The 14,376-nt window shown below is 35.9% G+C and overlaps 1 protein-coding gene and 1 long non-coding RNA gene across 21 annotated transcripts in view; one reads left to right on the top strand and one right to left on the bottom strand.

Annotated features, from left to right (window-relative positions):
- Positions 1-14,376, bottom strand: part of EFCAB3 (EF-hand calcium binding domain 3) — a 722,802-nt gene that overhangs the window by 79,069 nt on the left and 629,357 nt on the right. For 13 of the 19 annotated variants that reach the window (XM_056817026.1, XM_056817025.1, XM_056817030.1 and 10 more), the window contains 8 exons: positions 11,954-12,007; positions 11,119-11,220; positions 9,541-9,594; positions 7,815-7,919; positions 5,049-5,102; positions 4,253-4,354; positions 2,690-2,743; positions 1,120-1,224 (listed from right to left, as the gene is read on the bottom strand). In XM_056817026.1, coding sequence (XP_056673004.1) covers positions 1,120-1,224; positions 2,690-2,743; positions 4,253-4,354; positions 5,049-5,102; positions 7,815-7,919; positions 9,541-9,594; positions 11,119-11,220; positions 11,954-12,007 — 630 coding nt within the window. Of the gene's footprint in view, positions 1-1,119; positions 1,225-2,689; positions 2,744-4,252; positions 4,355-5,048; positions 5,103-7,814; positions 7,920-9,540; positions 9,595-11,118; positions 11,221-11,953; positions 12,008-14,376 lie in introns of those variants that run through there. The other 6 variants (XM_056817031.1, XM_056817034.1, XM_056817033.1 and 3 more) reach the window with 6 other exon arrangements.
- Positions 1-14,376, top strand: part of LOC130457239 (uncharacterized) — a 160,018-nt gene that overhangs the window by 108,555 nt on the left and 37,087 nt on the right. The gene's annotated exons all lie outside the window — the stretch shown is intronic.

Genomic DNA, 14,376 nt, shown 5'->3' with positions numbered 1-14,376 from the left:
TATTTCCATTGAGGGAGATTTCATTTTAATTTAAGTGTTTAAATTTTTTTCATTGTTCCATGATTCATGTTTTTTCCCTCCCCTTATCCTTCCTCCTTCCCAGAGCTGATAAGTAATTCCACTGGGTTATACACACACAGACACACACACAGAAACACACACAACCATACACAAAATCACTTGAGTCCATTTCCGTGTTATTCACATTTGTAAAAGAGCTATCCTTTAAAACCCAAACCCTAAATCACATATCCATATAAACAAGAGATAAATCATATTTTCTTCTGAATTTCTACTCCAGAGTTCTTTCTCTAGATGTGGATAGTATTCTTTCTCTTAAGTCCCATTTAGGAACATTTTAAGAGGCTATGCTAGCAAATCACCAGTGTTGTACTGTACAAGACCAGTAAGGCTCAGTGGATATAGGATCCCCTTGTAAAGCTGGTCACTAGATGATAATTTTCCTTTATATTTTTTGGTCATAGAAACACATGAAAAAATATACTTAGGTGTGCATGGGTTACAATGTGCTTAGGCTACTCACACCAATGCAAACATGGATCTTTTGAAATAATACTAGCTAGCAGTTACATAGCACGTTAAGATTTTCAATATTAATATATATTTTTTCTCATTTGCTTCTCAGAACAACTTTATGTAGTAGACTCTATTACTATGCTCATTTACAGATGAAGAAAGAAATATTAAATAAGAACAAATGACTTGTTTGGGCTCAGACCAGAGGCTGTTTAAAATAGTTTTTGAATTCTGGTCTTCTGTATTCCAAGTCCAGTACCAGAACGTGTCAGCTGGCTCATTAGGGTTCCCTAATGACAATGATTTTAGGCTTTTCTCCTTAAAGATGACCACAAGTTAGCTTGGTTGGAGCCTATAGTAAGAGTGTGGATTCTTCCATTCCTGTGCTTGTAGTCAGTGGTAGTCTGAGAAACTCTGGACTTGAAGGCTCAGTCAGAAATAGTATTTTATCCTATATTATGATGGGCTTTCTCTATAGTATTTCTGTCCCTTAATGTGATCTAAGTCAGGATCAATTAAGAAATTCTTAGGTAGGAAATCAAATCTTCCCCACAAGCTCACAGAGGCATAAGAAATGCTCACCATCTCCTGGCAGGTTATTCAGCAGCTCCTTCATTTCACTATCTTTGAGTTTGATCCCCAGGTTTCCCAGAAGCTGTTCCAATTTGTTAACATCAATTTTTCCTCCTTCAGAAAGAATAAAATGGAAGACCATAATTAATCATTCAAGCATTCATTAAGTGCCTAATATATGTTAGGCACTGTACTACATCTTGGGAATATAAAGTCAAGTTCAGTCATCAATTATTAAGTCCTTCCTGTGTGCCAGGTATTACCTTAAGTTCTGGGAATAAATTAAAAACAGTTGTGACCAGAAGGACGATACCATCCAAGGGGTTTTCTTGGCAAAGATACTGGAATAATGAATTAAGGCAAATAGAAGTTAATTGACTGGTTCTAGGTCACCATTAATAGAGAGTCCCTGAGGCTCAAATTGAACTGAGGTCTTCCTGATTCTAGGTCCAGTCTTGTATCTAGTGAACCACCTAAATACTCCCAAAAGGGTTTTCCCTACCCTCAAGGACTTGACCATCTAATAGGGGAGACAAATAAAAATACAGAATTGTGCAAAGAATCACAAGTTGTATAAAGAGTCTTTTGAAAGAATTTAAGGACTGGATTCATCATTTTGAGTCTGAGAGTGAGAAAATTATAATAAAAACTTATAAAGTACTTTCCAAATGAACTCTTATCTTTCTTTTCCTTCCTTCCTTCCTTCCTTCCTTCCTTCCTTCCTTCCTTCCTTCCTTCCTTCCTTCCTTCCTTCCTTCCTTCCTTCCTTCCTTCCTTCCTTCCTTCCTTCCTTCCTTCCTTCCTTCCTTCCTTCCTTCCTTCCTTCCTTCCTTCCTTCCCTCCTTCCTCCCTTCCTCTTCCTTCCTTCCTTCCTTCCTTCCTTCCTTCCTTCCTTCCTTCCTTCCTTCCTTCCTTCCTTCCTTCCTTCCTTCCTTCCTTCCTGCCTTCCTTCCTGCCTTCCTTACTGCCTTTCTTTCTCTTTCTTTCTTTCTTTCTTTCTTTCTTTCTTTCTTTCTTTCTTTCTTTCTTTCTTTCTTTCTTTCTTTCTTTCTTTCTTTCTTTCTTTCTTTCTTTCTTTCTTTCTTTCTTTCTTTCTTTCTTTCTTTCTTTCTTTCTTTCTTTCTTTCGTCACACTGATGAGGAAGTGTTTGAGAGTAGATTTGAACCATGGACCTCTAAACTCAATGCCTAGCTCCCTATTCCCTCAGTCACCTAGATGCCCCACCAAACACATTTTCAAAGGCACAGCAACAATTTCTAAGGACACAGGAGGACAGTCACCAGGAGAGAATAAAGATCATCTATTCCTGTAATCTGGGTTCAAAGGATCCTTACAAACTTTTCAAGAGAAGCTTCCACAGCACATAATAAAGGAATGAATTGGTCAAACCTGATGCATTTATGGCAAAGCAGAGACTAATCTAAATCCTTTTGGTTTAGGGTTGTATGAAGTCCATCTACAGTGACAAAACCTGGTGAATTGTTTCCTCCAGGCTGATTACATAAAGAACTGGAGATCATGAGGCAGAAATTTTGAATTAGTAATTGGGATAATACGATTCACATTATAATAACTCACCATTGAAATTCTGTAGAGCATTCATTATGTTTTTCTTATTCATCTTCCCATTGGCTGTAAGACAAGGTACAATCCAGGTCACAGAGAATTACACTAATAGCACAAGTTCATTTTGTCAAGGTAGCCTATGAAGACTGTTCTATTCCCTCTTTGCTTCACCAAATAATGATGAAGCAAAGAAACAGAAAAGATTCTCAAGGGGGCTTAATCCATCTGTTTTCTTATCACAGACTCTTCTGACTCTGTGATAATACAATCCATTGCTTCTGACAGGAGTTATTTAACAAGGTAATGAGGAATAAACTTTTTTAAAGGAGATAGTAAAGAGAATTGGTTTGGAAACAAGTTGTTTTTATTATGTAAAACTCTGAATATGTATTGTATATAACTTGTTTTAGAAATTATATGATAAATTTAACAAGGTAATTCCAATGTTTTGCTTATCTATGATTTTTCCTGTTCCCTTAAGTATTTTATACTACTTTCATTGATGCTATTATTATTATTATTATTATTTTGCATTACTATTCCTACTTTATTTTCCTCCCTATAACTGTCATCCATTTGCCCCAAATAAGACTTTTAGCTTATAATAAAGGAAAATCCAGTCAAGACCAAAAATCCATACACTGGCCATGTCTGAAAATATGTGGCTAGAGTTTCCCTTCCATTCTAACTTCTCTTATAAGAGATGAAAGTTGGTTCATCATTAGTCTTCAGAAGACATTGATGATTACATCAATCTTAAGTCTTTCAAAGTTACTTTGCTGCAAGAGGTAATTATTTTATAAGATTTTTTCTTTACTTCATTCAGCATGTGTTCAAAAAGTCTCCCCACATATCTCTGAAGCAATAGTATATGTTGTTTCTTTATGGTGCAATAATATTCTGTTACATTCATATATAAAAATTTCCTTAGTCATTCACCAATTGATACTCATTTTGTAGGTTTTCAGTTCTTTACTATAACAAAAAGAGATGCTATACATCATTTCGTACCTCAATGACTCCTTTATGTTTTTCTTTGCTCTCTTTAAGGATATAAACCAAATAGCTTATTAATAGATGTGTCTAGGGGTATGGTAAAATGCCTGACTTATCTAAATTTTCTGAATAAGTACATCAATTTAGACAGGATTACCATTTTTATTTATTGACCTGGCCTAATTGAAAGTAAATAATGCCTCCTCATTTATTTATTTTCTGAAAAGAGAAAGTTTGTAATTATGGGCATATAATTTATTTGTCTATCTGAGTCACTGGATTCTTAAACATCTTATAATTCCGTATTTATTTTTATTTTTTAAAACACTTATTTTGTTTCTTAGAATGGATACAAGGGAAAAGAGTAGGAAGGGGTAGGCAAGTAGGATTAAGTGACTCACACAGGGTCACACAGATAGAAGGCATCTGAGAAAAGATTTGAACCCAGGTTTTCCCAACCCCCAGCCTGGCCATCAATTCACTGAACTTCTGGAAGCATCTTTCTTTAGAATATCAGACATTTTCACACAAGCCAGCCCAAGTTCCTCTGATGGCCACAGTGTAATTTGGAACACTTACCATCAAGTGGCAGTTGTTTCAGAAGAGCTTGCTTTTCTTTTTTTGTCAGTTCGACCCCCATATCCTTCAGAAAGTCTTCCAGGTTTTGAGCATCAATATTTTCTGTTCATGAAAGATGTCAATGGTGAATGATGTGAAGGTGAGGAATATGTAGTGACTGCAGAGTGTGAAGGACACTGGGAAAGTGATTCCCTATTTCTCCTGGATCAAATACATAAGCTCCTCTCTCCTTACTTTCCCTGCTTATTTCTGTTCCTCATACATGGCCTTCCATTTCTTGTTGCTGTATTACCTTAGTGGGTTCCCCCCTGGCTCTCCTTACTTCCACCTTGAGTCCCCCTCTTCCTTCAAGATAACCACAACCTCTGCCTCCTGTGAGAAGGCTCTCCTGGTTCTCTCACTGTTAGGACTCTCCTTCCCAAATTATGTTGTGTTTATATGTTTACATATGTACATATTTTCTTTCCCAAGAGTAGGCAAGCTCCTAGTGAGCTGGGACTTTTTCATTGTTTTTGTGTCAGTATCTCCAGGGTCTAGAAGAGACCAGTGGGTACTTATTAAATATTTGCAAATGGTTTATCTCTGTTATATGCAGATCAAGACACTATTTGTAACACAAAAGGTCAGAGAGCAGCCTGAGAGGGAAGTAACTTGCTCCACAGTCACACAACCAGTAAGTGACAGAGGCAGAACTTGAATCCAGGTCTTCTTGATTCTCTGCTCACTATGCCACCCTTTCCTTCATGTGAAATATATTAACATGTTACCTGACTTTTCATCATTACTTCTTACTAACCTTGAACATTTTTCACATTATCCATAACTTCTTTCAGTTTGACTTTCCCGCCATCTGTAGGAAAAGGCACAGGTTAGAAAAAGACCCGGAGAAGAAAGCTCATGAAACTAGGATTTCATTACATTCTGAAATAAGAGTGCCACAGTTTCCTCTGTAACTCGGGTAATTAGCCTGGAATTTTATCCTATTTTCTCTACAGATTAATATTATGAGTCAGTTTAGGAATGAAGAAGGCTCTCAATCTATATGTTGAGGAGAATAGTCATAATAAAAAGACAGCATTTATATTGGGCTTTAAGATTTCCCAAGTTGTTCAGAAATATTAACTCATTGTATCATCACAGCCACTCTGGGAGGCAGGTGGTATTATTTTCTACATTTTACAGATAAGGAAACTGAGGCTCAGAGAGGTTATATGGCTTGGTTTGGCTTAGAAAGCTAGTATGTGTCTAAGGTATTGGACTCTGGATCCAGCCTTATTTACAATGTAGTATTTAGCAACCTCACACAATCATTCAGGAAGTTTCTCTTGTAGTTAGGGAGTGTCAGAACTTGTATCATAATCAGATATTTTATTTTGGCAGGTCAGGTACAGGACCTTTTAGGAGTAAGATGGAAAGAATTGGCCTTTTGATATCTAGCCTCAGCTTCCTCCTCTGCAAAATGAAGGGCTAACCTAGGTAATCTCTATGTCCATTCCTAGCATGGATGTTATATAATCTTGGCAGACTAGGAAAATACTGATTTTTTGGAGATGACACAAAGAAAAGATGAGCTAGTTTTTTCTTTCTGGGTTCTGACCACAATCTTGTATGTGCTTAATATTTTCTTTATCTTTGCAATTTGTTTTTCCATAATTCGTTGTGTAAGATATATTGTATATGATGAAAGAAATGCAAAACATTATTATATTAATATTATTTAAAATATCATTTAAATTATTCAGGTGGAAAAAGAGGTCCCCGTTTGGAGACCAATTCCCTTTAGGGGGCTAACTTTGTTAAAAACTAAGAATTATTAAAGCATTTAACAAAAGAAAAACAAAGCTTTAAGTCAAATGTGTGATAAATAATTTTTATATATATTATTTTTAAAATATACAACAAAGTACTTTACATAAATAATATCACTTAAGCCTCACAACAATCTTGTGGGTTCAGTGTTATAGGAATCATTAGAGGATGTGTACCCTGCAGTGTCATCCTTAATTCTTTCTTTTGCATTCCTCATCTCTAATCAATTGCTTAGACTTTTTGATTCTCTTTCTACAATCTATCTGCTTGCATCTCTCCACTCACACTTACATTGTGTACTTTTAGGTGTCAGTTTAATTCAAATATAGTATTCACATTTCTTATTTTATGCTAACAGCAATTCTGAAAGAGTGCCTAGGAAATGAGAGAGGATTTGCAAAATATGTCAAGGGGGGTAAACTCACAATGACAAGTTCATGGATTCTTGAAATATTCAAGATTCACATCCCTTGAAAAGAGACCAGAAGAGTTTAGAGCTGAGGACTCCATTTCCCCCTCTGAGATTATGAATCTAGGTCCAGTTAGAGACTGTGTTTAGTTTTTTAATTACATGTTAATTTGATAGTAGTTTGGAGCACATAAGTCTTCTATTTACATTGAGGGACATTTCATTTTAATTTAATTTTAAATGTTTAAATTTTTTCCATTGTTCATGTTTTTTCCCTGCATTATTCCTCCTCCCTCCCTGAGGTGATAAGGAACACACACACATATACACACACACACACATACACACTCACAAACACACACACACATACACACACACTCACACAAATCACTTTAGTTCATTTCCATAGTATTTATATTTGTAAAAGAGCAATCCTTTAAAACCCAAACCCTAAAGCACATACCCATATAAACAAGTGATAAATCACATTTTCTTCTGAATTTCTACTCCAGAGTTCTTTCTCTAGATGTGGATAGCGTTCTTTCTCTTAAGTCCCATTGAAAGACATTGTAAAAGGCTATGCTAGTATCTCAAAAGTGTTGTATTGTACAAAACCAGTAAGGCTAAGTGGATATAGGATCTCCTTAGAAAGTTGGTCACCAGATGATGGGTTTTCTTTATATTTTTTGGTCATAGAAACACATGAAAACATATACTTAGGTGTGCATGGGTTACAATGTGCTTAGGCTACTGACACCAATGCAAACATGGATCTTTTGAAATAATACTAGTTAGCAGTTACATAGCAGGTTAAGATTTTCAACATTAATATATATGTTTTCTCATTTGCTTCTCAGAACAACTTTATGCAGTAGACTCTATTACTATGCTCATTTACAGATGAAGAAAGAAATATTAAATAAGAACAAATGACCTGTCTGGGCTCAGACCAGAGGCTGTTTAAAACAGTTTTTGAATTCTGGTCTTCTGTATTCCAAGTCCAGTACCAGAACATGTCAGCTGGCTCATTAGGATTCCCTAATGACAATGACTTTAGGCTTTTCTCCTTAAAGATGACCAAAAGGTAGCTCAGTTGGAGCTTGTAGTAAGAGTGAGGATTCTTCCATTCCTGTGCTTGTAGTCAGTGGTAGTCTGAGAAACTCTGGACTTGAAGGCTCAGTCAGAGATAATATATATGATCATATATTAGTATATAGTATTTCTATATAGTATAGTATAGTATTTCTGTCCCTTAAGGTGATCTAAGTCAGGATCAGTTAAGAAATTCCTAGGTAGGAAATCAAATCTTCCCCACAAGCTCACAGAGGCATGAGAAATGCTCACCATCAACTGGCACGTTATTCAGCAGCTCCTTCATTTCACTATCTGTGAGCTTGATCTCCATTTTTCCCAGAAGCTGGTCCAAGTTGTTAACATCAATTTTTCCTCCTTTGGAAAGAATAAAATGGAAGGCCATAATTAATCATTCAAGCATTCATTAAGTGCCTAATATATGTTAGGCACTGTACTACATCTTGGGAATACAAAGTCAAGTTCAGTCATCATTTATTAAGTCCTTCCTGTGTGCCTGGTATTACATTAAGTGCTGGGAATAAGAAGAAAATAAAAAACACTCTTGTTGTTGTTTAGTAGTGTCTGATTCCTCATACCCCGCAGGACCATACCATCCATGGGGTTTTCTTGGCAAAGATCCTGGAATAATGAATTAAGGCAAATAGAGGATAATTGACTGGTCCTAGTTCACCATAAATAGAAAATCCCTGAGGCTCAACCTGAACTGAAGTCTTCCTGACTACAAGTCCAATGCTGTATCTAGTGAGCCACCTAGCTACTCCCAAGAGGATTGTTCCTACCTTCAAGGACTTGATCATCTAGTGGGGGAGACAAATAAGAAAAATACACAATTGTGCAAAGAATCACAAGTTGTGTGAAGAGGCTTTAGAAAGAATTCAGGACTGGATTTATCATTTAGAGGCCGAGAGTGAGAAAATTAAAATAACAACTTATAAAGTATTTTCCAAATGAACTAACTTTTATCTTTTTTTTCTTCCTTCCTTCCCTTCTTTTCTTTAAAAAAAATTTTTAAACCCTTACCTTCCATCTTGGAGTCAATACTGTGTTTTGGCTCCAAGGCAAAAGAGTGGTAAGGGCTAGGCAATGGGGGTCAAGTGACTTGCCCAGGGTCACACAGCTGGGAAGTGTCTGAGGCCAAATTTGAACCTAGGACCTCCCACCTCAAGGCCTGGTTCTCAATCCACTGAGCCACCCAGCTGCACCCCCTTCCCTTCTTTTCTTCCTTCCTTTCTCCCTCCTTCCATCCCTCCAATCCTCCCTCCCTCCTTCCTTCCTTCCTTCCTTCCTTCCTTCCTTCCTTCCTTCCTTCCTTCCTTCCTTCCTTCCTTCCTTCCTTCCTTCCTTCCTTCCTTCCTTCCTTCCTTCCTTCCTTCCTTCCTTCCTTCCTTTCTTTCTTTCTTTCTTTCTTTCTTTCTTTCTTTCTTTCTTTCTTTCTTTCTTTCTTTCTTTCTTTCTTTCTTTCTTTCTTTCTTTCTTTCTTTCTTTCTTTCTTTCTTTCTTTCTTTCTTTCTTTCTTTCTTTCTTTCTTTCTTTCTTTCCTCTGATAAGGAAGTGTCCATGGACCTCTAAACTCAAAGCTTGGCTCTCTATCCACTGAGTCACTTAACTGCCCCAACAAACACATTTTGAAAGGCATAGCAACAATCTCTTTGGAGACACATGGACAGTCACCAGGAGAGTAAGAAAGATCATCTATTCCGGTTCAAAGGATCCTGACAAAGTTTTCCACAGCACACAATAAAATAATGAATTGGTCAAACCTGATGCATTTATGGCAAAGCAGAGAACTAATCTAAATCCTTTTTGCTTAGGGTTGTATGTAGTTCTCTACAGTGACAAAATCTGGTGGATTGTTTTCTCCAGACTGACTACCTAAAGAACTGGAGATGATGAGGCAGAACCTTTGAATTAGTAATTGGGATAATATGATTCACATTATAATCACTGAGAAGAAATAAAATAGTTCTTCACTCACCACTGAGATTCTGTACAGCATTCATTATATCCTTCTTATTCATCTTCCCATTGGCTGTAAGACAAGGTACAATCCAGGTCACAGAGAATTACACTAATAGCACAAGTTCATTTTGTCAAGGTAGCCTATGAAGACTGTTCTATTCCCTCTTTGCTTCACCAAATAATGATGAAGCAAAGAAATAGAAAAGATTCTCAAGGGGTTTAATCCATCCCTTTTCTTAACACAGACTCTTCTCACTCTGTGATAACACAATCCATTGTAGTGACTGAAGGATTTATTGCTTCTAACAGGTATTCTCACAGGCTGATGAGGAATAACTTTTAAAGGAGATAGTAAAGAGAATTGGTTTGGAAACAAGTTGTTTTTAGTATGTAAAACTCTGAATATGTATTGTGTATAACTTGTTTTAGAAATTATGATAGATTTAATAAGGTAATTCCTATGTCATACTTCTCAGTGGTTTTTTCCTATTTCCTTATGCATTTTATACATCTTTCATTGATGCTCTTTTAATCATTATTATTATTTTGTATTATTATTGCTACTTTGTTCTCCTACCAATATTCATCCTTTTTACCCAAATAACACCTCTCACTTATAACAAAGGAAAATTCAGTCAAGACCAAAAATCCATACACTGGCCATGTCTGAAAATATGTGCCTAAAGTTTCACTTCCAGTTTTTAGCTTGTCTTACAAGAGATAAAAATTATGATTCATCATTAAGTCTTCAGAAGTCAGAACTGTTTACATCAATCTTAAATATTTCAAAAGTACTTTCCTCCAAGAAGTAATCATTTTATAAGTTTTTTCTTTACTTCATTCAGTATGTGTTCAAAAAAGTCTGCCCATATTTCTCTGAAGTAATATTATATGTTGTTTTTTATAGTGCAATAATATCCTCTGACATTAATATGTAAAATTTCCTTAGTCATTCATCTATTGATACTCATTTTATGTTTCCAGTTCTTTACTATAATAAAAAGGGCTGCTATACAGTATTCATTTGGTACCTTAATGGTTGCCTTTGTCTTTCTTTTCTCTCTTTAAGGACATAAACCAAATAGCTTAATAGATGGGTCTAGGGGCATGGTAAAATGCCTGTCTTCTCCAAATTTTCTGAACATGTACATTAATTTAGACAGGATTACCATTTTTATTGTATTGACCTGGCCTAATTGAAAGTAAATAATGCCTCCTCATTTATTTAATTTCTGAAAAGAGAAAGTTTGTAATTATGGGCATATAATTTTTTGGTCTATCTTGGTAGCTGGATTCTCAAACATCTTATAATTCCATATTTATTTTTATTTTTTAAAACATTTATCTTTTGTTTTAGAAGAGATGCAAGGCAAAAGAGTAGGAAGGGCTAGAAAAGTTGGGTTAGGTGACTTACCCAGGGTGACAAAGATGGGAAGCATCTGAGAAAAGATTTGAACCCAGGTTTTCCCAACCCCCAGCCTGACTATCTATTCACTGAACCTCTGGAAGCATCTTTTTTTTAGAGAGTTTTAGACATTTCACACAAGCCAGCCCAAGTTCCTCTGATGGCCACAGTGTAATTTGGAACACTTACCATCAAGTGGCAGTTGTTTCAGAAGAGCTTGCTTTTCCTTTTTTGTCAGTTCGACCCCCATATCCTTCAGAAAGTCTTCCAGGTTGTGAGCATCAATATTTTCTGTTCATGAAAGATGTCAATGGTGAATGATGTGAATGTCAGGAATATGTAATGACTCCAGAGCATGAAAGACACCAAGAATCTTTTCCCTCTCCAATCTATCTTCCAATAAAAATGTGAAAGTGATTCCCTATTTCTCCTGGATCAAATACATAAACTCCTCTCTCCTCACTTTCCCTGCCTATTTCTGTTCTTCAAACATGGGCATCATCCATTTCTTGTTTCTGTATTACCTTAGTGGCTGTGCCCCCTGCTCTCCTTACTTCCACCTTGAGTCCCCTTCTTCCTTCAAGATAACCACAACCTCTGCCTCCTGTGAGAAGGCTCTCCTGGTTCTCTCACTGCTAGGACTCTCCTTCCCAAATTATGTTGTGTTTATATGTTTACATATGTACATATTTTCTTTCCCAAGAGAAGGCAAGCTCCTAGTGAGCTGGGACTTTTTCATTGTTTTTGTGTCAGTATCTCCAGGGTCTAGAAGAGACCAGTGGGTACTTATTAAATATTTGCAAATGGTTTATCTCTGTTATATGCAGATCAAGACACTATTTGTAACAAAAGGTCAGAGAGCAGCCTGAGAGAGAAGTAACTTGCTCCACAGTCACACAACCAGTAAGTGTCAGAGGCAGAACTTGAATCCAGGTCTTCTTGATTCTCTGCTCACTATGCCACCCTTTCCTTCATGTGAAACATTAATATGTTACCTGACTTTTCATCATTACTTCTTACTAACCTTGAACATTTTTCACATTATCCATAACTTCTTTCAGGTTGATTTTCCCACCATCTGTAGGAAATGGCACAGGTTAGAAAAAGTCCTGGAGAAGAAAGCTCATGAAACTAGGATTTCATTACATTCTGAAATAAGAGTGCCACAGTTTCCTCTGTAATTCAGGTAATTAGCCTGGAATTTTATCCTATTTTCTCTATAGATTAATATTATGATTCAATTTAGGAATGAAGAAGGCTCTCAATCTGTATGATGAGGAGAATAGTAATAATATAAAGTTAGCTTTATATTGGGCTTTAAGATTTTCCAAGTTGTTCAGAAATATTAACTCATAGTATCATCACAGCATCCCTGGGAGGCAGGTGGTATTATTTTCTACATTTTAAAGATAAGGAAATTGAGGCTTAGAGAGGTTATATGGCTTGGTTTGGCTTAGAAAGCTAGTATATGTCTAAGGTATTGGACTCTGGATCCAGCCTTATTTACAATGTAGTATTTAGCAACCTCACACAATCATTCAGGAAGTTTCTCTTGTAGTTAGGGAGTATCAGAACTTGTATCATAATCAGATATTTTATTTTGGCAGGTCAGGTACAGGACCTTTTAGGAGTAAGATGGAAAGAATTGGCCTTTTGATATCTAGCCTCAGCTTCCTCCTCTGCAAAATGAAGGGCTAACCTAGGTAATTTTCATGTCCCTTCCCAGCATGGATGTTATATAATCTTGGCAGACTAGGAAAATACTGATTTTTTTTGGGTGACACCAAGAAAAGATGAGCTAGTTTTTTCTTTCTGTGTTTTGACCACAATCTTGTATGTGCTTAATCTTTATCTTTGTAATTTGTTTTTACCTAATTGGTTTTGTAAGATATATTTTCCTTGATGAAAGAAATCTGCAACTGTAATATAATAATATTATTTAAAAATAGCATTTAAAAATTATTCTTGTGGAAAAAAAGGTCCGCGTTTGGAGACCAATTCCCTTTAGGGGGCTGTTTGTTAAAAACCCGGAATTATTAAAGCATTTAACAAAAGAAAAACCTCTTAAGTCAAATGTGTGATAAATGACTTTTATATATATTCTTTTAAAAATAAACAAAGTACTTTATATAAATAATCTCACTCAAGTCTCACAACTGTCTTGTGAATTCAGTGTTATAGGAATCATTAGAGTGTGTGTGTACCCTGCAGTGCCATCCTTAATGCTTCCTTTTGCATTCCTCATATCTAATCAATTGCTGAGACTTTTTGATTCTCTTTCTACAATCTATCTGCTTGCATCTCTCCACTCACACTCACATTGTGTACTTGCATTTGTCAATTTAATTCAAATATAATATTTATGAATATTTCTTATAATATGCTAACTGTGACTCTGAAAGTGTGCTTAGGAAATGAGAGAGGATTTGCAAAATATGTCAAGGGGTGGGGGGTAAACTCAAAATGACACGGTCATGGATTCTTGAAATATCCAAGATTTACATCCCTTGACAAGAGACTAGAAGAGTTTATAGCTGAGGACTCCATTTCCCCCTCTGAGATTATGAATCTAGGTCCAGTTAGAGACTATGTTTATTTTTTTGCAGGCTAATCTAAAAGTAGTTTGGAGCATATATGCCTTTTATTTCTATTGAGGGACATTTCATTTTAATTTAATTTTAAATATTTAAATTTTTTCATTTGTTCCATGATTCATGTTTTCTCCCTCCCTTCGAGAGGGAGGGAGAAAACATGCTCTCTTCCCTTCCAGAGCTGATAAGCAATTTCCCTGGGTTTCACAGACAAAGACACAGATACAGACAAACACACACACACACACACACACACACACACACAAAATCACTTGAGCTTATTTCTATATTATTTATAATTCTAAAAGAGCAATCCTTTAAAACCCAAACCCTAAATCACATATTCATATAAACAAGAGATAAATCACATTTTCTTCTGAATTTCTACTCTAGAGTTCTTTCTCTAGATGTGGATAGTATTCTTTCTCTTAAGTCCCATTTAGGAACAAGACCAGTAAGGCTCAGTGGATATAGGATCCTCTTGTAAAGCTGGTCACTAGATGATAATTTTTCTTTATATTTTTTGGTCATAGAAACACATGAAAAAATATACTCAGGTGTGCATGGGTTACAATGTGCTTAGGCTACTCACACCAATGCAAACATGTATCTTTTGAAATAATACTAGCTAGCAGTTACATAGCACGTTAAGATTTTCAACATTAATATATATGTTTTCTCATTTGCTTCTCAGAACAACTTTATGTTGTAGGCTCTATTACTATGCTCATTTACAGATGAAGAAAGAAATATTAAATAAGAAGAAATGACCTGTCTGGGCTTAGACCAGAGGCTGTTTAAAATAGTTTTTGAATTCTGGTCTTCTGTATTCCAAGTCCAGTACCAGAACGTGTCA

The sequence above is a fragment of the Monodelphis domestica genome, chromosome 2 (assembly GCF_027887165.1).
Source record: "Monodelphis domestica isolate mMonDom1 chromosome 2, mMonDom1.pri, whole genome shotgun sequence".
Classification (NCBI taxonomy): Eukaryota; Metazoa; Chordata; class Mammalia; order Didelphimorphia; family Didelphidae; genus Monodelphis; species Monodelphis domestica.
Note: the sequence above shows the minus strand (reverse complement) of the source record. Positions and strands in the feature narration are given on the sequence as shown.